The sequence below is a fragment of the Hypomesus nipponensis genome, chromosome 3 (genome assembly GCF_054491055.1).
Source record: "Hypomesus nipponensis isolate SF chromosome 3, ASM5449105v1, whole genome shotgun sequence".
NCBI classification, from domain to species: domain Eukaryota; kingdom Metazoa; phylum Chordata; class Actinopteri; order Osmeriformes; family Osmeridae; genus Hypomesus; species Hypomesus nipponensis.
This window is the reverse complement of record NC_140363.1, coordinates 3,755,058-3,777,481: the sequence shown is the minus strand read 5'-3', so window position 1 is coordinate 3,777,481 and position 22,424 is coordinate 3,755,058. Positions and strand designations below refer to the sequence as shown.

The 22,424-nt window shown below is 42.7% G+C and overlaps 1 protein-coding gene, 5 non-coding genes and 1 pseudogene across 6 annotated transcripts in view; 1 reads left to right on the top strand and 6 right to left on the bottom strand.

The window, feature by feature from the left end:
* The window catches only part of LOC146299386 (nardilysin-like), an 87,101-nt gene extending 83,977 nt beyond the window's left edge, over positions 1-3,124 (bottom strand). Inside the window, exons 1-2 of the mRNA XM_084683113.1 lie at positions 3,119-3,124; positions 1,744-1,823 (exon numbers count right to left, since the gene is read on the bottom strand). Of these exons, the coding sequence (XP_084539239.1) occupies positions 1,744-1,823; positions 3,119-3,124 (86 nt within the window). The remainder of the gene's footprint in view (positions 1-1,743; positions 1,824-3,118) is intronic.
* A 3,730-nt stretch (positions 3,125-6,854) lies between these two features.
* Positions 6,855-15,356, top strand: LOC146299385 (uncharacterized; annotated as a pseudogene).
* A 4,351-nt stretch (positions 15,357-19,707) lies between these two features.
* trnai-aau (transfer RNA isoleucine (anticodon AAU)) lies at positions 19,708-19,781 on the bottom strand. Its single transcript has one exon. It is a non-coding gene; the product is annotated as a tRNA-Ile (tRNA).
* Positions 19,782-20,358: 577 nt separating this feature from the next.
* Positions 20,359-20,432, bottom strand: trnai-aau (transfer RNA isoleucine (anticodon AAU)). Its single transcript has one exon. It is a non-coding gene; the product is annotated as a tRNA-Ile (tRNA).
* Positions 20,433-20,796: 364 nt separating this feature from the next.
* Positions 20,797-20,870, bottom strand: trnai-aau (transfer RNA isoleucine (anticodon AAU)). Its single transcript has one exon. It is a non-coding gene; the product is annotated as a tRNA-Ile (tRNA).
* A 582-nt stretch (positions 20,871-21,452) lies between these two features.
* trnai-aau (transfer RNA isoleucine (anticodon AAU)) lies at positions 21,453-21,526 on the bottom strand. Its single transcript has one exon. It is a non-coding gene; the product is annotated as a tRNA-Ile (tRNA).
* A 574-nt stretch (positions 21,527-22,100) lies between these two features.
* trnai-aau (transfer RNA isoleucine (anticodon AAU)) lies at positions 22,101-22,174 on the bottom strand. Its single transcript has one exon. It is a non-coding gene; the product is annotated as a tRNA-Ile (tRNA).
* Positions 22,175-22,424: the final 250 nt, after the last annotated feature.

Sequence of the window (22,424 nt, the reverse complement as noted above, 5' to 3'; positions counted from 1 at the left end):
GTCACACAATTCTGCTTTCATGGTGCGTGTCTGTTTGGTTGCCACGGCAATGGAGCAGCTGTACTCGCTAACGAGCTGGGCAGAGAATGACACATTTAGCTAGCATCCACACCTCAAACAAGTTAACCTAGACGCAAAACTATACGTCCAATCCAAAAAATGAGGATATTTTCCGAGACCCAAGACTCTCCCGAAACCAGACATGTCCTTTATATGTCTGTGCGGTCAGAAATACGACTCTACCGGCAGTTTAAAAACACGTCTACTTTCGAAATTCTGTGACGAATTTTACCCACCTCTCCATTGAAGTTAGTGAGAGAATTTGAAAGGCTGCTCTCGCTTCAAGGCTCAAAGCTGAAAATCTGTAAATGTGAGCTCTTTAGTAGTTACATTGGCTGAAAGAGGACAAGTTTTCCTACATTTTAAGGTATAACTTGTTTCTGTAAGTTAAACTATATGAACGTCAGAGGAATTTGTTTGACAATTTAGTGGAATACCAGAAAAAGATCAGCCAGCAGTGTGCCACTCTGCTGGCAGCTCAATCATAAAAATCAAGAAGGAGCTAAATGTTTAATTTGCACAAAAACCTTAATTCTTTAAAAAGTATAAAGTGAGAAATACCAGAAGTCATAGCCATCATCTCCTGAAGGAGCTGAACGTTTTGATACAAAAATTGTAGGAATCGGTGAAAGTATTCAGGACTAGTTAAAGGCCAAAAAACGGCGGAAGAATTGAGAAGTTGAAAAGCAATAGTGAGAATGCTTAACAGCATTCTCACAACTAGAAAAGGCTGTTCCTGCGAAACAGCAGTGAGAATGCTGAAAACCTGAATGGGGATAGCTGACCATGCTAAATAAGCTGAAAATTGTGAAATTCTTTAGAAAGTTATAAGCTGAAGCTTCAAAGCGATCGAAAAGGTATTTTAAATAGGGGCTGGACGAAGGCATAAAACTACAGGAAAGAGAAGAAAAATGCAAAACAAAGTGAAAAAAAACTGAATGAAGAGAAACTATGCATAAAAATGTGAACATTTAGCAAAAAAATATTTTCTGGAGTTTCAAAAGGCCTGAAATGTATGTTAAAAAGGGGAACATTTCAGAAAGATGAGCTGCAGGAAAATGTGAAAACCTAGCAGAAAACCAGTTGCTTAAATCTGGGTTGAACGAATTTGAAGGTAAGAGGACAACACTGGAATGACTTGAACTTGCTGGAAAACGTAGCAACCATTGGTCATTGGCAACAGACTGGCAACATTTTTTAATAGAATCTAGGTTTCAGGTTCAAGACGGAGGAGAAACTTATAATGCGTGAACATGCGTGCGAATAACAGAAATTTGCCTAGCATCCATACCTCAAACAAGTTAAACTACACGCAAAACTACACGTCCAATCCCCCCAAAAAACGGATATTTTCCGAGACCAAGACTCTGCCGAAACCATTGATATCCTTTATGTGTCTGTGCGGTCAGAAATACAACTCTTTTTGCAGTTTCCAAAACGTTACACAATTCTGCTTTCGTGGTGCGTCTCTGTTTGGTTGCCACTGCAATGGAGCAGCTGTACTCGCTAACGAGCTGAGCAGAGAGAATGACACATTTAGCTAGAATCCACACCTCAAACAAGTTAACCTAGACGTAAAACTGTACGTCCAATCCAAAAAATTCGGATATTTTCCGAGACCCAAGACTCTGCCGAAACCAGAGATATTCTTTATATGTCTGTACAGTCAGAAATAGACTCTACCTGCAGTCTTGAAAACGTGTTCCTTTGGTTTCCTGGTGTGTGTTTGTTTGGTTGCCACGGCAATGGAGCAGCTGTGCTCGCTAACGAGCTGGGCAGAGAATCACGAATTTAGCTGGATTCCACACCTCAAACAAGTTAACCTAGACGCAAAACTATACGTCCAATCCAAAAAATGAGGATATTTTCCGAGACCCAAGACTCTCCCGAAACCAGACATGTCCTTTATATGTCTGTGCGGTCAGTAATACGACTCTACCAGCAGTTTAAAAACACGTCTACTTTCGAAATTCTCTGACGAATTTTACCCACCTCTCCATTGAAGTTAGTGAGAGAATTTGAAAGGCTGCTCTCGCTTCAAGGCTCAAAGCTGAAAATCTGTAAACGTGAGCTCTTTAGTAGTTACATTGGCTGAAAGAGGACAAGTTTTCCTACATTTTAAGGTATAACTTGTTTCTGTAAGTTAAACTATATGAACGTCAGAGGAATTTGTTTGACAATTTAGTGGAATACCAGAAAAAGAGCAGTGTGCCACTCTGCTGGCTGCTCAATCATAAAAATCAAGAAGGAGCTAAATGTTTAATTTGCACAAAAACCTTAATTCTTTAAAAAGTATAAAAGTGAGAAATACCAGAAGTCATAGCCATCATCTCCTGAAGGAGCTGAACGTTTTGATACAAAAATTGTAGGAATCGGTGAAAGTATGCAGGACTAGTTAAAGGCCAAAAAACGGCGGAAGAATTGAGAAGTTGAAAAGCAATAGTGAGAATGCTTAACAGCATTCTCACAATAATAATAAAGAGAAACAGAAAAACAATAGTGAGAAATATATATGTGAGAGAACAAAGGTTGTGCTCTTGCCAAAGGCAAGCACACCCAATAACTGTGACAACTGTAAAGACAAGGACTTCCCAATCAGGGGCGCAGATGGAATTTTTGAACTGGGGGGGACCAAGCTGTCAGCAAATGATTCCAACTCCATTTGTTATTTTGTGTAATATATATGTACATATATGCAATGTTTATTGCGGCTTCAGTATATATAGGCCTACTGAAGTGCAATACTGAGGTAACAAAAGTGAGAACGATACTGCAATCCCCCGACCCTGTAGGGGGTTCCGGGGGCATGCTCCCCCGGAAGAACATTTCTTAAAATGTAAAGTTGCACGCATCAATCTAGTGCACTTATTTTCACCAGCCTCTGATTGGCTGTGAGGTTTAGGCATTAGGTGAGGAGTTTGCATGCATGCAACATATTATTGATATATAGTATAGCAATAGTCCATATTTCATTTCAATTTCGAAAAACAAAGAAGACATTCTCAATTTAAAAATGAAATATAACGTAACTCTTTTGAACCAGACCAGCAATATTTACCTTCATAAATTCTTCTTCAGGTCCTCTGCCTCGGTAGAGCTAGTCACCTGGGGGGTGTTCCACCAACGTCGATTAAGGGAAAGCGAGACTTATTTCGCCAAGTCTCACTTACTTTAGCGAGAGTTCCGTTCCATTAAGGTGGATTATTCTAGTTCGAGCTAGGTAACCAAGGATCGGGACTAGCCTGATCCGTGTCAGGCTAAAAGTCAAGCTAAACTAAAATGTGTTGCAAATAATTTCAAACAGGCGGAAACAGAATCTCAAAAGACAGTTCCGTTGAGTAAATTCCTGCGCGCAAAGCACTTTAGTCCGTTTTCGGGAACGTAAATTCAGACTTTTTGAAGTGCAGACATGAATGATTCTCGTGTTTAGGTCTACTTCATCTCCAAAAAATATATTAATATAAAATAACAAGTTAAGAAATAATGTCACTTTATCTGTTTTCAAAAGCCATTGGTTAATTGACATAAAATAAGGCCGTAGAAACTAAGCAGAGCCTCAAGACAAGTTACAATCAATTATGGCGAATCCGTTCTTTGACAAGCCTGTGGTGGATGAAGGTGCTCAGATTAGACAAAGAGCGTTTATCCCACCAGCCCCAAGGGTCTTCAGAGACAGAAGTAATGCTTCCCTGACCAGTATCTGTGGAAGAAGTATAGGTTCAGCATGCCCAGCATAGTTTGTCTAGATAGATTTAATTGTCATTCTTAAATAAAATAAAACATTACTTATATATATATATATATATATATATATATATATATATATATATATATAAAATAACACTTTAGCAACTCTTAAGGATGGCAATGAACACATAAAAGCAGCCTACTATCTTTTGTAGAAAGTAATAGAAAGGAGAGTAGACTATAATAGTAGAAAGGAGGGTAGTAGACTGCAGTCTATGTAGGTAGGCCTAGACTATGTAGTCTGCTGGAATCACACACAAGGAAGCAAACCCACTGCAGCCAAGCCTTGACACTGTTCAGTCTGTCTGCATCTGTCTATGTCTTTGCATGTGGGACGTTCTTGAACTATGCCAGGAAATGTGAAGGGTATACTTTGCTCCAAGCAGTACCTGAATATTATCATCAGTTTTTCAGGTAATCGTGAAACACAAAGAATCAAGGAGACTTTTTATTCAATTGTATAAAGTATTTTCATTGTTTAAAGTAGCCTATATGTTGACAAGCCTCTATGTTACCTCTCCTCTGGCTTCCCGAATATTATAGGTGTAATATACTGTCCCCATGGGTGTTTCCGGGCCCATTGGAAGACTCAGGGGGTGACTGCCTGGTGCCCCCATGGTTGAAAGTGTTTCTAAAATGCCCAGAGTGGCAAAAATTAGACCAAGTGCCCTACTTTCTGCCATTCACATTGTGAAATATGTGTGATGAGTGCCCAGGATGCCCCACGCAATGAATGACAGTGTGCCCTCTATAAATGTAAAAACATGTCTTTATGAGTTCCTTTATAGCAGCGGTCCCCAACCCCCGGGCCGCGGACCGGTACCGGTCCGTGGGTCATTTGGTACCGGTCCGCAGAGAAAGAATAAATAATTACATTATTTCAGTTTTATAAAAAATAAAAATAAATGTATTTTTCATGCACCTTAAATATTTGTTTTTGTGTTGCGTCTTATTTTGAAGGCATGTTTAAATATTACCATAGCGACCAGAGAGTGTTTGGGGCAGAGCCGCAGAGACATGGACATAATAAGGGCAGAGAGGATTCATGTTATGTTGTTGGCACGATGTTACGAGGCCGCTGCTAATAAAGTTACATAAGAGTACACAGTGGATTCACGTTTATTATTGTATTTAGAAAATGCCACCGTTTGTATGCCGGTCGTATCATTTTATTTTATGTATTTATGCGCCACGCCTTAAAGGCCGGTCCGTGAAAATATTGCAACATTAAACCGGTCCGTGGCGCAAAAAAGGTTGGGGACCGCTGCTTTATAGTATAGAAAATGTGATGCAGTACCCTATATGTTGCCCTTATAATGGCCTAAATTGGACTGTTCCCATGCCCTTACTTCCAATGGAAACGGGTGCTGTTATGAAGTGCCCTTTATGCTGCATCTACATGAGTGTCCCACATGTTGCCCTTTCCAAAGAAGACAATTAGATGCTGTGCCCAACAGTCTCTCCTAATGTTCCCAGTAGGGCATGCTTTCCCAAAGTTAGTCTATCACTGTCCAAGCCCCCTCTGGATCTGTGGAGGCAGACTATGTTAATTGGAAATACTCGTGATATAATAATGCTAGTCATGCTGAGCAATTTAAAATAACTGTTCTGCCAAACAAAGTGTGCAGTTTGGGTCACCTTCTGATCTAAAAAGTCAGTGAATCCCTATTTTGGTCATGGTTATCTTTCCCTTTTATCTTAAAGCTCAGCATTATCTTAGCATCAGTTAGCCTAATAAATGCGTGTGGCAAAGTTATGTTGAAATAATTTATTCAAGATGTGAAGACAAAAACATTATTAGCTCACATCAAGTGCAATTAACCATGGCTTTCTTCAGTGTTTTGAATATTATCCTACAATTTTCAATTGCTCCCACGTTCTTTTTTGGGCTATTATTCTCAATCTCCTGTTGAGAATATCGGCCATATAGGCTAGCCTGTCAGAACGGTTTCAGACAGCTCATCAAATTACGCTAATTATCAGTAGGCCTAAATGCATATATATAGGCTATATATGTTAAGTATATTTGGTAGGTCTACAATATACGCATTTTAACGGTCGTAATGGTTTGACAAGTTGATCTCCTTTGCCATGTTAATTGCGGCAAAATTGCCCTTTTTGGGGACAACAAAAAAAAACTCAAAAAATCAATTTACGCTGCTGAAACAACACCTTTCTGCTGCTTTACGCTTTGCTTTGCGACATAACTCCTATTTTCGACGATCGCCTGATCTGGGCTGCAGAGTCTAAGCTTATTGAGGTCTAGCTTGAATTAGCGTTGCCTGTTAGTGGAACGGAACGTTAGTGGAACGGCTTCAGGCTTAAGTCTAAGTTGACGTTTGCCCAAGTGAGACTTATTCGTGTTAGCGCGACTTGCGTTAGCGACGTTGATGGAACACCCCCCTGGCTAGAACTAGCTGTTGCTAGTGCCATATTTTCTGATTCTAAATCTGCATCTAGTACGTCCCGTAGTAGCCTATAATTTAATTTAACGTCTTTAATGGTAAGAGACCGCGGCGCACAGGGATGGGTAAGAGCGTTGTTTCAGATCAAAATTACAATGCAACATACGGCAGACACCTTAGATATGAGAGACCCCCTCAGATTTTTCACTTTGTTGCTTTCATGGGAGCCAGTCCTCACTCTATGGGAGCTTGGCTCCCTTTGGCTACCACGTAATTCAAGCACTGAATGAAAAGGATCGAGCCAAACATTAGGCTACAATTTTAAGCAGCCAAAAGAACGGGCCTACTAACATCATCTCCATGACAACCAGGAAGACGCCAAGCCTAAAAGCACTACTTTAATACTTAAAAATAAGCATAATACACTTTCTTTTCAAGTGTTGTAGTACTTTAGTGTGGCCAACGTTACACACGCTAACATCGCCTAATCAGCTGTGCAGTTATAACTGATGCTTGTCGCCTTACGTAGGGAGAGTGGTGGGGACGGATCGGGGTCACTAGGAATCTGGGGGGGACATGTCCCCCCCGTCCCCAGTGCCATCTGCGCACATGTTCCCAATAGTCAGAGAGTTTGAAGCCAGCATGCAAGTGGAATACATGCAATGGGTCATGGAGGACACAAAAGGACAAACAAAGGACAACACTGAGACAACCTACAAGAAGACAGTCAAAAAGAAGATTGACGTCAGGCTAGATGACCTGATCTATCTCTTTAAAGAAATGCTTGTTAAGTTTAAACGCCATACATTCAACATTAAACAACAATTTAGATATTGCCGAGAACTAAAGAAAAACCTGAGCAAAAATGAGAGCATTGTGCATGTGGATTTTTCGGAGAATTACACCTGTAAGTATTCTTCTAACATCCAATCAGCATATTATGGTGCATCAAATGAACAAGCCATATTACACACAGGAATTTTGTATGCTGGCGCAGATGCTCACCCATTGGGCTTCAGCACCATCGCCTCATCCCGAATGAAGGGGCCTCCAGCTATTTGGGAACCTCTCAAGCCAGTGTTAACGTTCATGAAGAACCTCTTTCCTGCCATCAAAGTGGTTCATTTTCTTAGCGATGGACCCTGTTCGCAGTATCGCCAGGAAAGTAACTTCTACCTCCTAACCACACAAGATAGGGTTCCATGCAGGGTCATGGAACTTTTTTGAGGCAAGTCATGGCAAGGGAGCGCCAGATGGAGTTGGTGTGCTTTAAAGAGAACAGCTGATTGTCTGGTTAGCCTTGGTCGCGATATATGATCCACAACTGATCTGTTTGAGGCCTTGATGGAGAGAGACAGTACTCTGAAGCTGTTCTATGTCAGCGAAGAATGCATTGACAAGGCTGCAAAAGAAATGCCAGACAATCTGTCCCCAGTGCCAGGAACAATGAAGATACATCATGTAATCACTACCTCTCCTGGACACAGGGCCGGATGCAGCCTGCTTTGACTGTGGGGGCAGTGAACATTTCTTGGGGGGCATCATGATTATCGAAAGGGGTTGTATCATTTTTTATATGACCATTATATTAATATTTTTTAGTCTGCTTAACTATTCGAGATAATCAGGCGCCAGACGTTATACACATTTGGGGCTTAACCCAAACCCATGACATATCCTGGGTTTGATGTGATGCTGGATAGGGTCCTCCACAGTGCGAACACAACATTTTTGGCCATTCATTTGAGCGCAAAGTTTTTTGAGCTTTATGTAAAATAAACCGCCTCCGTTTTCCAATTTGTCTTTGTCTATGAAGGTGATGTCTTTGTCCTTCATGGCTCCAAATCATCGACAGGGGAAGCAGAAACATGCATGTAGCTTGACTGAGAACTCGAACCAAGTTTGAGAGCGATGCTTAGGACCTTGGCTGAAAATGTGCATGGGGTACGTTTGCAGAACAGGCTGCATTGGATTGCTGTCATTCAAACCATGCTCGCCTTACCCACAGCAACATTGGTACACAGAGACAGGGAAATGCTTCCACTAGGACCAGCACGCTCTGCCTGCTCTGGAGTATAATATCCCTTGTCGCAGGGGCAGTAGTAGATCGTTTGGGGATCAGAAATCGATTCATGTTAAAAGTTTTTTTTATAGGTAGGCCTACAAACACGCACGTAAAGAACAATCAATGGCTAATGAAGATAAAGGACTACTGTTAACGTCTTTAACCCGTGTATCTTCAAATAAAGATTACAACTGAAACATAAAATATGAAATTCCAGGGTCTAACATTAAACACCAAAGCTACACTTTACTATTCGTCAAAAGCCCTCCACAAAAGACCGATATACAATAACTTTGAGAACAAGTGAGTGGCAAGAGATTCAAGGTTGATTTCACTTTTATCGGTAAACGTGGATGCGGAGCTCCACGTCCAAAGCATATTACTGAAAGCACTAACAGACTTTTTCATAGCTTCAACATCTAACCATTTGGGCTGAAGTCAGAAGGAGCTTGGCAGAAATCTGGGGGCGTGGCAGAAATCTGGGGGTGGGCGAAGACCACCTCCCCCCCCTTTGGATCCGACCCTGCCTAGACAGATGGTTTATCAAGACGTGAGCTGCATGTGCAGTGTTAACAAGATCCTTGAGTGCACATGCTACAACACAAACAAATTCAGCTTCAATACACCAAACACACCTACAATGGAAGAAATTCAATGGGGCCCAGACGCCATCGACCAGTGGTGCGTTGTGAAATATGATGGAAACCTCTACCCAGCCATAATAAAAGCCACTGATGAGCTGGAGGCTCAAGTCAAATGTTTGCACAGAGCAGGTGAAAACAAATTCTTCTGGCCCTTCGTAGATGATCTGATATGGTATACATTTGAAAATGTGATTGCTTTTATCCCCCATCCTCACCCCGTCAGCAGCCGCCACCTTGGGGTCCCAAAAGACATTTGGGCAAAGTTTGTAAAATTCGGGGATGACAAAAAAAACTTGTGGCTATGTGTTCCATATATACCTCAAGCAGGATTCTTTCCTTCATTGTTATTTCATGGTTATTTTTGTTAGATTTTTCATATGGCCACCTTAATGTTAAGTGGACACAGAGAAAACATGGATTTTCTTATGGACAATAAAATAGTGATTTGTTTGCAATATGTTGAACGTACTAATGAACTTAAAAGAAAATACAATTAGTATTCCCCTGTATTATTGTTAACATGTTTGTGAATTAAAGATGTGTTTGGACAACATCACTTGTTTACATTTAGCAGATACTCTTATCCAGAGCGATTTACAGTAAGTACAGGGACATTCTCCCCGACGCAAGTAGGGTGAAGTGCCTTGCCCAAGGACACAACGTCATGTGCACCGGCCGGGAATCGAACTGGCATCCTTCAGATTACTAGCCCGATGCTCTACCCGCTCAGCCACCTGACTGTTTTCTAATTATGTCATTGGTTGTTTAGTTGAAAACTACTTGGAATAAAATCAGAATAAAATTTAGACAGGAATATTCGTTCCAACTTGCTTAAAGAGTGAAAACACACATTTAAATGTAGCAACAAAAAAGTATTGCCCTGTCACAACACTGTCAGTCCTGTTATGCCACTGGCCACCCTGTCACACAAGGTATCATGAATAAAAATAGCTATTTGACATTTTTTATATATATAAATATGTGCTATCCTCAGGTGTGTTGATCAGGTTTTCAAGAATGTTTCCAAATGTGACCACTTACTTGGCGATTAAACTAAATTCTGATACCTCAATCAAAAACGTACAAGAAGGGAGGGAAATCTTTTGGTACCTCACAATTCGATACGTATAGATTATTGAGTGTCAGGATTCTATTAAAAATAGAAAAAATACAACAACAAAAAACATATTTTATTAATTTTTTCAAATCTATTTTAGAAATTTGTGAATAGATGTGAATTGCAAGAAGACTGAATCGCGATTCGAATGTGAATTGATTTTCCCCCCACCCCTACTTACAAGTGGTGCAAAATGCCACAGCAAGACTACTGACCGGAACCAGAAAATAAAACTATATAACATCTACTCTCGCCTCCCTACACTGGCTCCAAATCCAACACAAAATATACAAATCTCTCCACAATTAGCACCGCCTTACTTTTCTGGTATCCTCGCACCAAAAAAACTGATGGGGGGAACAAGCTCCCTGTATCAATAAAGGAGGCTGATACCGTTTTGAGATTCAAAGCTAGATTTAACCTTTCTGTTTAGTCAGTTTTATAGCTGCTGAAAGTTTGTGTGTTTGCTTGTATGTTTAATTTAGAACTTAATTACAAATAAAGCAAACTTTAAGAGTGGGTTTTTGTCTGTATATGTATCATATAACTTTAAATAAAAATAAAGCATCTTTATGTCTGGCAAGGTTATCATTCAACTGGAATGTACACATAAAGTAAACCAGAACTTGTTTGTTAATTCTGTTGCTGGTAGGAAATGATGGGGGACAGGGTATTCCCTAGAACAGATTTAATGTTCCAATCTAGGGGAATAGTGCTGTATTGGTAGAGGACTACATCAAATACCCTTTTTTCTGCTAAACTGCTACACACTTGACTAGTGGGGAACTCACCCATACTGTTATTGTATCTGTTAGTTGCACCTTTGCCTTCTGTAATACTTGATCTCTTCACTTTGAAACACAGACCCCCCCCCCCTTCCCTCACTTACTTTTTCCATACTTGTCTCTGTTTCCGCATCTGCTATTTGATGTTGCAAAAGAACAATAATCAGTTAACTATATTCAATAATGACTATCAATTCAACAAACTAATTTCCATATATTAACCCTGTTAACAGACTGACTCTTTTGTACAGTTTTAGTGCTGCACCTTTCATAGTCTCTCCACTGGACCCTGTCACCACAGCAGCTTCCATCTCTTTCCCTGTGTCACCTGTGCCTGCTTTAATACACAGAACAAAAAAATCAGGACAATTGCATTTGAGCCACATAGCACATTTATTATTTAAAGCCAAAAAACATGTTGTGCATATTTAGATGATTGCCTTTTTCTCTTGGCCATTTATTTTACTTCATTTAAAATGTATAGCCTATATATTGGTTAACAGTAATAACAAATGTATAATGTTATTAGAAATATGAAAATAATATGGTTTGGAATTATATTTGAATTTTCTAAATGTCGAAATTACAGCATCTTACAGCTACTTGCACCTGGCGCCTCTGGTACAGCTGCATCTTCGGGCTGCAAACTCTCCGTCTTTTGACGGCTTAAACATGTATGCTATACTTCTACATTGTGCAGTATTTGCTTGCTGTGCCCGTTGTTTTTCTCCTTTCCTTTTCCTTTCCATTTCTTTGCTAAAGAAACACCGATGTTAGCTAAAATAGCTCCAACGAATTGGCTGTACCGAGAAACCGATAGATTTTTGACCAATCGTGATCTGTAAAATGGACGGACAAGTACACCGTTAAAGTTTACACGGGGGAAATTCCCACCCTTTGGATTTTGGATCGCTCCAGTTAAACAGTTGATATGGTATTAAGGCCGTCCTCAAAGTGAGCGTAAACTATTTGGATTTTTTTTCTTGAATAGTGTCGTGGCCGAAGCGGCCGTTTGTTTAACAGGTGTTGTATCACCCGATGCATGACTCTCTGGATTGGCACCCCCTCGCGGGAGAGCGCGCGATTCAAAGAGTGAAAGATTTCGTCTTGATATTGCATCCAAAAGAAGGGGAGACAGAAGTCTCACATTATACCGTCTTTGTTGTTGAATTCAAGAGAAGGATGTCTGTTATCTGTGTAAATATCAGATGCTATTTTCAACACAAAATCCTTAAAATTCGTCATTCAAACGGTATACGCGAACCAACATTCTTGCTCCACGACATCGCATTCTGAGGAAATATACCCCAATATGATCATGATTATTGCTACACAAAATGTATTTTGTGTTGCAGGTTCAAAGTATTTCACATGGCATAGCTCTTCATACTAATGTATAGGTTCAAAGGCATGCGATTTTAATGCAGTTAGCCTGTGCGTAGGCTGGGTTACTCAGACAGGTCGAAAACAACAGCCTTCTGATGCAGAATCAGCTGTCCTGAAAAGGGACCAAAGGTTCACATGCCTAGCCTACAAAAGACAAGTACTAAAAACAATGTATCAACCATGTATCAACATCAAAAGAACCATCGAATCCTTTTTTAAGATAGGAAATATTATTCTTATTGTTTAAGTCAATGAAATAAATGAAAAAATAAAACATAATAATCCCTCATCTTCCATGGACTATTCTGTTTTCAGACCTGTCCACCCTATACATACACATGTATTGGTATTCAATTTATGCTATTAAATGTACATAATGCTGGCGTAGAAGGATAGAAACGTATGTGGGGGGAGAGCATTTCATGGCAGGTTTTCCATGGGATGTAAGTGCAATGCACCCCCTGTTAACCCTGACTAGGACAGTGTGACATGCTTGAAACTTACTGTGCTTACTCATACTAGTGCCCTCAGTGTACAGTAAGAATCATTTGATGCTGGGATATACAGAACAGACAATAGAGGGGGGGGTGCATCTCACGACAGGCTTGTTTCATTCCTTCTTGTCACAAAATGCACCCCCCGCTAACCCTGACTAGGAAAGTGTCACATGCCTGAAACTTACTGTGCTTACTCATACTAGTGCCCTCAGTGTACAGTAAGAATCATTTGATGCTGGGATATACAGAACAGACAATAGAGGGGGGGGTGCATCTCACGACAGGCTTGTTTCATTCCTTCTTGTCACAAAATGCACCCCCCGCTAACCCTGACTAGGAAAGTGTCACATGCCTGAAACTTACTGTGCTTACTCATACTAGTGCCCTCAGTGTACAGTAAGAATCAATTGATGCTGGGATATACAGAACAGACAATAGAGGGGGGGTGCATCTCACGACAGGCTTAATGCACCCCCTGCTAACCCTGACTAGGAAAGTGTTACATGCCTGAAACTTGCTGTGGTTACTCATACTAGCCCCATATTGTGCACTGCACACACTCTGTGAATAACAGACACTATACAATTAAAGATATTGAATACAATTAAATAATATAAACCTTTTATTATTTGCAATGCAGTTGCAGTCCCATATTACCTGCTGGTAGGTATTTTGATTTTGGGAAACAGTACAAATGAGCTGACAGGACAACCACTGTCCTGTTGTAGTTGTATGCATAACCAATACAATCTAGTGTATGATAAATACGTGACTCCTTTTGTGTTATTTTCTTTGTTACTAATGTTTATTGAGGTACATCTTTACAAAGTATTTCTTTATGTCAAGGCAGTTCTGTATATCCCAGCATCAAATGATTCTTACTGTACACTGAGGGCACTAGTATGAGTAAGCACAGTAAGTTTCAGGCATGTGACACTTTCCTAGTCAGGGTTAGCGGGGGGTGGATTTTGTGACAAGAAGGAATGAAACAAGCCTGTCGTGAGATGCACCCCCCCTCTATTGTCTGTTCTGTATATCCCAGCATCAAATGATTCTTACTGTACACTGAGGGCACTAGTATGAGTAAGCACAGTAAGTTTCAAGCATGTCACACTGTCCTAGTCAGGGTTAACAGGGGGTGCATTGCACTTACATCCCATGGAAAATCTGCCATGAAATGCTCTCCCCCCACATACGTTTCTATCCTTCTACGCCAGCATTATGTACATTTAATAGCATAAATTGAATACCAATACATGTGTATGTATAGGGTGGACAGGTCTGAAAACAGAATAGTCCATGTAAGATGAGGGATTATTATGTTTTATTTTTTCATTTATTTCATTGACTTAAACAATAAGAATAATATTTCCTATCTTAAAAAAGGATTCGATGGTTCTTTTGATGTTGATACATGGTTGATACATTGTTTTTAGTACTTGTCTTTTGTAGGCTAGGCATGTGAACCTTTGGTCCCTTTTCAGGACAGCTGATTCTGCATCAGAAGGCTGTTGTTTTCGACCTGTCTGAGTAACCCAGCCTACGCACAGGCTAACTGCATTAAAATTGCATGCCTTTGAAACTATACATTAGTATGAAGAGCTATGCCATGTGAAATACTTTGAACCTGCAACACAAAATACATTTTGTGTAGCAATAATCATGATCATATTGGGGTATATTTCCTCAGAATGCGATGTCGTGGAGCAAGAATGTTGGTTCGCGTATAGGCCTACCGTTTGAATGACGAATTTTAAGGATTTTGTGTTGAAAATAGCATCTGATATTTACACAGATAACAGACATCCTTCTCTTGAATTCAACAACAAAGACGGTATAATGTGAGACTTCTGTCTCCCCTTCTTTTGGATGCAATATCAAGACGAAATCTTTCACTCTTTGAATCGCGCGCGCTCCCGCGAGGGGGTGCCAATCCAGAGAGTCATGCATCGGGTGATACAACACCGGCCGTTCGGGAAATATCCCCAGTCTCCCGATGGCCAGTCCGACCCTGGTGTGAGGAGTTGTGCTGTTACGGCCCACCACCTAAGATTATTTTTGAGCCAGGAAAAACCCTGGTAGTGATATCAAACGTTTAGCCCAATGCTACATAAAATATGTATCAATCTAATTTAACCCAATAAAATGATCATAGTGACATGAACAGTAAACAAACCTAAATCCATGGCTCTATTCTCCATTTTCCCGAGACTAAAACTATGTAAAAAACCTATTGGTTAATGTATTGGTTAATTATGACGGCGTATTGGGGCCATTGTAGGCAAAAACAATTATGAGGCTGGGGGAGGTGGGTAATATTCAGAGTAAATTTGCAGGAACATTTTTGAAAAAAAAATTCTGGCTTCAGGTATACCTTCAAGTTATTGACGGAGGCTATTTGTTGATGTACACAGGAAAACTTTGAGAGAGAAAAAATATATGGTTAAAAATAAATAAACCTCAATATAAGACCTCAAACAACTGATGGATTGTCTTACCTGTATTGTTTTGGGTCACTCGGAGACTTTATGATATCGCTGTCTCCTATGTGATTGTCTACCACTCCATACTTTGACGCCTGGGTCTCATCCCTCTGCACTGGCGCAGCTTCAGATACCAAGGAACCAGGTACGCCATCGGCGCCTTTTGACTTTTGGTTCTGCAGCATTCTCAGCAGAGACGAGGCTTTTGCACTGCGGGTTGATAACACCGTGCAACCATAAACAGGAAAATCCCAGCCAGCGAAAATCTATTGCCCAAAGAACCGATCCAGCGCGTCACTGTGAAGAGAGCAATAATGATTTTCTATCTTGGACTCTAGTCTACCAACTAAGCACAACTGACTAAGCCACAAAAAAAGCACCGCTACATAATTCCTACGTTCTCTTTATTTGATCAGCTGAGCTGTTATGTCCTCAGCCACAATGAAGTACTCTCCTGGTCAGCGACAGCAAAGCGGCGTCACAATAAGCCTATTCATTCGCTGTGGTCTGGTGGTTTCGCCCAATTCAGCTCTGTCAGTTAAAATCCTTCATAGTATTCTCCATCACTGCCGAAACTCAGACTACATTTAAAGGTTGCTGGTAGAAAACCAGCCTACAACTAAGGTAGAGCGAGGGAGATGTCGGCTCCAATTAGAGAATCCAAATAGCACTACAAATTATTAGAATGTAGCCTGTCTAAAAATAGTTGCCTGACTTGACAGATTTCACTCAAAGTTCCGTCCGACTGATTTCAGGTTCACACCGTATTGGTTATAACAACATTTTAGAACGTTTAAACCTCTAAAACACAAGTTATTTGAGTGTATTACAAAGGCATGACAAACGGTTAAGGTGTTTAACCGAGATAAAGTTAGTTTTAGGTTGGATAATTCGACAGATATTCCCCATTCATTTTCCTAGCGTCCGCTAAAAGCAGTTAGGGACCGTCAACAAAGTGACACATCGTTTTTTTAAATGACAATAGCTCTTTATCAATTACTCCTATTTTTTTTACAACTAATTCCGGCTAACCAAATAACAATGACACGTGGTCCAGACCCTTAGATTTAATCAGCACTGACCTGAAACCAGGGGCGGATCTAGAGATTTTCATTCGGGGTGGCGATGGGGTGGCAGAAGGAAGTTGTTGGGTGGCCTCCTGGAGCCGAATCAAACCCCAAAGTAGGGGGGTACAGTACTCCCTATGGAAAATGATTAGGCTAGAACATTGTAGTTTAAATTAAACAGTAACATTAATATTATTTATTGAAATGTTCTGTAATGTACAAATAATATTTTTCCATGGGAAGATTGAGGTTCATGTTGTTAAATTGTAACTTGTTTCACTACATGCTCTTGTGGTTCTTCCTTTTGGGACTGTTTTTTCACAATGTATGCTTCATGTTTTGGCAACTTGCAATGTTTGGGGCTATCTCGTTGTTATAATCAGAGATCTATGCACTTTTGTAAAGCTCTCTCTTGGAAGTCGCTTTGGATAAAAGTGTCTGCTAAATGCATAAAAATAAGTGGCAGTATTTTTTATTGGGGTGGCAGCTGCCACCCCTTGCCACCCCTTAGATCTGCCACTGCCTGAAACTACTTTCAGACTATCCAGTAGCTACCCATGTAACGCATACCAAGTAGGGTCAACACGTTAGACTAAACCTTGGCCAACAATCCATGGTGCTGATGCCCCTTCAGCTGTGAGGCTGTCACTCCCAATCCATGGTGCTGATGCCCCTTCCACTGTGAGGCTGTCACTCTGGTGACACATAAAAGGTTTTCAGTGGAAACCTTCACATTCTCTCTAGTTATGCATCTTTTATATTGTTGTACATAAACATTAGTTTTGACAATGACTGGGTGCATTGATTTTTATTTTTGAATTTGCATTTAACAATTCATGGTTCTTAGAATTTCCTTTCATTAACACTATAACACAAATGTTAACAGTGGTACTGTGGTGTTCAACCAGAGCGCTAGGACCTGCAACGTTGACCCCTTCATCCTCTGCCAGGAACCTTAGGGTTACCATGGATGACGAGCTCTCCCTCACGGCCCACATTGCTGCAGTCTCCCGGTCGTGTAGATTCACCCTCTACAACAAAAAAGGGGGAAAAGGACTACAGCTCTGTGTGGATCTGAGAGAGCCCAACAAAGCAGTTGTGATCAATGGGTTCCCATTGCCTCACATGGAGGAAATGTTTGCGGACCTGACAGGGGGCAACACTGTTTTCTACAGTGGCTCTCCAGAGCGCTTATCACCAGGTTCCACTCCACAAGGACGGTCGCAACTTAACTACATTCATCACCCATGATGGCCTGTTCCGCTTTAAGAGTGTGCCGTTTGGACTGGTATCGGGACCGAGCTGCTTCCAACGAATTATGTCATCTATTCTCAAGGGCCTATCAGGCGTCCAGTGCTACATTAACATTTTACATTTATTCATTTAGCAGACGCTTTTATCCAAAGCGACTTCCAAGAGAGAGCTTTACAAAGTGCATAGGTCACTGATAATAACAACAACAAGATAGCCCCAAAAATATTGCAGGGTGGCCAAAAATTAAGCGCATATTGTGAACAACCAAAATAAGTGCCAAAGGGAAGAACCATAAGAGCATGTAGTTAAACAAGTTACAATTAGACAACATGAATCGCTATAAGTGCAAGTGTACCTGTAGAAAAACAAGCAACAGTAAAAAAAAAAAAATCACAGCGAGTACAACAATTTCAATCAGTTACCACTGACCAACAGGAGCAACAAGTCTCTAGCAAAAGTCATTGTGATCCTTGAGGAAACTAACATTGGAATCAGCAAACCATTCCTAAGTACCGTTGTGCTCCAGGAATAAGTGTGTCTTGAGCCTTTTCTTAAAGGTGGAGAGACAGTCAGTGTCTCTGATGGAGCTGGGGAGTTGATTCCACAACTGGGGGGCCAGACAAGAGAAGAACTTGTGTTGGGACTGGGCAGTCTTGAGTGGTGGGACCACCAGACGGTTGTCTGAAGAATACCGTAGGTGGCGGGTGGGGGTGTAAGGCTGCAAGAGAGACTTGATGTAGTCGGGTGCAGTCCCGTTCACTGCTTGGAAGGTTAGTACCAGGGTCTTGAATCTGATACGGGCGTTGATGGGTAGCCAGTGGAGGGAGATGAGGAGCGGGATAACATGGGAGCGTCTGGGTAGATTGCAGACCAGACAGGCCACTGTGTTCTGAATCCTCTGAGGAGGGCAGGTTGCGCACGCTGGGAAACCGGCGAGCAGCGAGTTGCAGTAGTCCAACTTGGAGAGGACAAGTGCTTGGACTAGCAGCAGGGTGGAGTGCTCAGACAGGTATCTCCTGATCTTCCGGATGTTGTAGAGGGTGAATCTACACGACCGGGAGACTGCAACAATGTAGGCTGTGAGGGAATTTAAATTTGATTGAGTCCATCAAATCAATTCCTAATTTGACCGCCCGCGATCCCGCTTGGCCATTGGGGCGAAAGGACGGGCTGTGGGTTCGGACGTGAGAGCAAATCAAATTTATAAGGTGAGGTGTTCAATGCTTATCAAAAAAAGTCAAACAAACAACTTTTAGGTACAAATATGACCATCTATTCTACAGGTCCGCCATCTTTTTTTGGGCTTCGCGCTCTTGAGACGTGCCCATAAACTTGATCTGACACTGGCTAGAGCCTGTGCTGTCATGTTTGCATGAAAGGCAATTTGATTGGCTGATGCTTGCGTTGTCTCTCATGATTGTGTTGCCTTTCATGATTGCGTTTCATATATAATCTGGCAACTTTAGAACATTGGACACACATTTTGATTTGATTATTAATAAAATGAATTTGTACCTCGTAAAATACAGGAGATTACCGGAAGAAATTACAAAACGGGAGGGCGGCGGGAGATGGATCAGAAAATGAGAGAAACTCCGGAAAAACTGAAAAGTTGGCAGCTCTGCATCTAAACGTCTTAAACCTTCAGCTCCAGGGACGGGAGCGCATGATCACTGATGTGTATGAAGCAGTGAAGGCATTTCAAGTGAAGCAGTGCTCATAGGAGACGCAAATGCAAAAAAAAGTAATGTTGAACCAACTTAGCTCCACGGTGTTCCCAAATGCCCACTTTGCTATTAAACTAAGCACACTGAGTTGGCACAGCGCTTTGGTGACTTAGAAGCAAAAAAAAATATTTTGAGCTGTCTCACAACCCATTTGCAGTCAACGTGGATACTGCTTCTACACATATGCAGATGGAGTTGATAGAGCTGAAGTGTAACAGGACACTAAAGGCAGAGTACGACACTGTGGGGCCCGCACAGTTCATTCACTTTATTCCTGAAGCGCTGCCCCAGCTCCGTCAACAAAAGGAGGACAGCCAAAGCCTACCGGCCCTTGGCGCTGCGCTGGTGGTTTGTTTGTTCAGTAGCTCGGCTAGTTCAATAAGACAGGTTTGTGCTGTATGTTCAGTGTCGCAATCATCTCTGACCAGTCAGTGGTCTGCAGAGTTTTGGCGTGACAAAAAAGGGGTGGTTGGCCTGTATGGGGATCGAACCCACGACCTTGGCGTTATTAGCACCACGCTCTGACCAACTGAGCTAACGGGCCGGAGACACTCACTCCAGCCGCGGAAACGCGGTGTCCTAGGCGCCACCTCCGTTCGGCGTGGAACGACCGGTCGTAGTTGGCCCACGCTGTAAGTTGTTTTTTTGTCACTCTAAATTCAAGGGGATGTCAAGAAAGCAATTAGACGGGAGCTACGAGTCTTCCAAGACTCCAACGTCCGCTCCAGAGCAAGGGGGAATTAGCTCAAAGGGTAGAGCGCTCGCTTAGCATGCGAGAAGTAGCGGGATCGATGCCCGCATTCTCCAATGCCTTTCGGCTCGTTTGTGGTTCAGTGGCTCGGCTAGTTCAATAAGCCAGGTTGGTGCGGTACGTCCAGTGTCGCTCTCCGACCAGGCAGTGTTTTGGCATCACCGTTTTGAAAGTGACACTTCCTTGAGTCAACGGTATTTACCTAGGGCTTACCGAAACCCAGGAGCAAACCAGGGACCTTGAGACCCTCAGCCTAACCCTCTCCCAACTGAGCTATTTGGGCAGGCGTTCCAAAGCCAGTCAGTAGCATTTCAAAGCCTCGCCACAGACTAGATAAAGCAATGGAAAAGATCTCCAAAGAAGGGGTGTTTGGCCCGTATGGGGATCGAACCCACGACCTTGGCGTTATTAGCACCACGCTCTGACCAACTGAGCTAACGGGCCGGAGACACTCTCTCCAGCAGCGGAAACGCGGTGTCCTAGGCGCCACCTCCGTTCGGCGTGGAACGACCGGTCGTAGTTGGCCCACGCTGTAAGTCGTTTTTTCGGCACTCTAAAATCAAGGGGATGTCAAGAAAACAATTGGACGGGAGCTACGAGTCTTCCAAGACTTCAACGTCAGCTCCAGAGCAAGGGGGAATTAGCTCAAATGGTAGAGCGCTCGCTTAGCATGCGAGAAGTAGCGGGATCGATGCCCGCATTCTCCAATGCCTTTCGGCTCGTTTGTGGTTCAGTAGCTCGGCTAGTTCAATAAGCCTCGCCACAGACTAGATAAAGCAATGGAAAAGATCTCCAAAGAAGGGGTGTTTGGCCCGTATGGGGATCGAACCCACGACCTTGGCGTTATTAGCACCACGCTCTGACCAACTGAGCTAACGGGCCGGAGACACTCTCCCCCAGCCGCGGAAACGCTGTGTCCTAGGCGCCACCTCCGTTCGGCGTGGAACGACCGGCCGTAGTTGGCCCACGCTGTAAGTCGTTTTTTCATCATTCTAAATTCAAGGGGATATCAAGAAAGCAATTAAACGGACGGGAGCTACGAGTCTTCCAAGACTCCAACGTCAGCTCCAGAGCAAGGGGGAATTAGCTCAAATGGTAGAGCGCTCGCTTAGCATGCGAAAAGTAGCGGGATCGATGCCCGCATTCTCCAATGCCTTCCGGCTCGTTTGTGGTTCAGTAGCTCGGCTAGTTCAATAAGACAGGTTTGTGCGGTACGTCCAGTGTCGCTCTCCGACCAGGCAGTGTTTTGGCATCACCGTTTTGAAAATGACACTTCCTTGAGTCAACGGTATTTACCTGGGGCTGACCGAAACCCAGGAGCAAACCAGGGACCTTCAGACCCTCAGCCTAACCCACTCCCAACTGAGCTATTTGGGCAGGCGTTCCAAAGCCAGTCAGTAGCATTTCAAAGCCTCGCCACAGACTAGATAAAGCAATGGAAAAGATCTCCAAAGAAGGGGTGTTTGGCCCGTATGGGGATCGAACCCACGACCTTGGCGTTATTAGCACCACGCTCTGACCAACTGAGCTAACGGGCCGGAGACACTCTCCCCCAGCCGCGGAAACGTGGTGTCCTAGGCGCCACCTCCGTTCGGCGTGGAATGACCGGTTGTAGTTGGCCCACGCTGTAAGTCGTTTTTTCGTCATTCTAAGTTCAAGGGGAGGTCAAGAAAGCAATTACACGGACGGGAGCTACGAGTCTTCCAAGACTTCAACGTCAGCTCCAGAGCAAGGGGGAATTAGCTCAAATGGTAGAGCGCTCGCTTAGCATGCGAGAAGTAGCGGGATCGATGCCCGCATTCTCCAATGCCTTTCGGCTCGTTTGTGGTTCAGTAGCTCGGCTAGTTCAATAAGACAGGTTTGTGCGGTACGTCCAGTGTCGCTCTCCGACCAGGCAGTGTTTTGGCATCACCGTTTTGAAAATGACACTTCCTTGAGTCAACGGTATTTACCTGGGGCTTACCGAAACCCAGGAGCAAACCAGGGACCTTTAGCCTCACCCTCTCCCAACTGAGCTATTTGGGCAGGCGTTCCAAAGCCAGTCAGTAGCATTTCAAAGCCTCGCCACAGACTAGATAAAGCAATGGAAAAGATCTCCAAAGAAGGGGTGTTTGGCCCGTATGGGGATCGAACCCACGACCTTGGCGTTATTAGCACCACGCTCTGACCAACTGAGCTAACGGGCCGGAGACACTCTCCCCCAGCCGCGGAAACGCGGTGTCCTAGGCGCCACCTCCGTTCGGCGTGGAACGACCGGCCTTAGTTGGCCCACGCTGTAAGTCGTTTTTTCATCATTCTAAATTCAAGGGGATGTCAAGAAAGCAATTAAACGGACGGGAGCTACGAGTCTTCCAAGACTCCAACGTCAGCTCCAGAGCAAGGGGGAATTAGCTCAAATGGTAGAGCGCTCGCTTAGCATGCGAGAAGTAGCGGGAT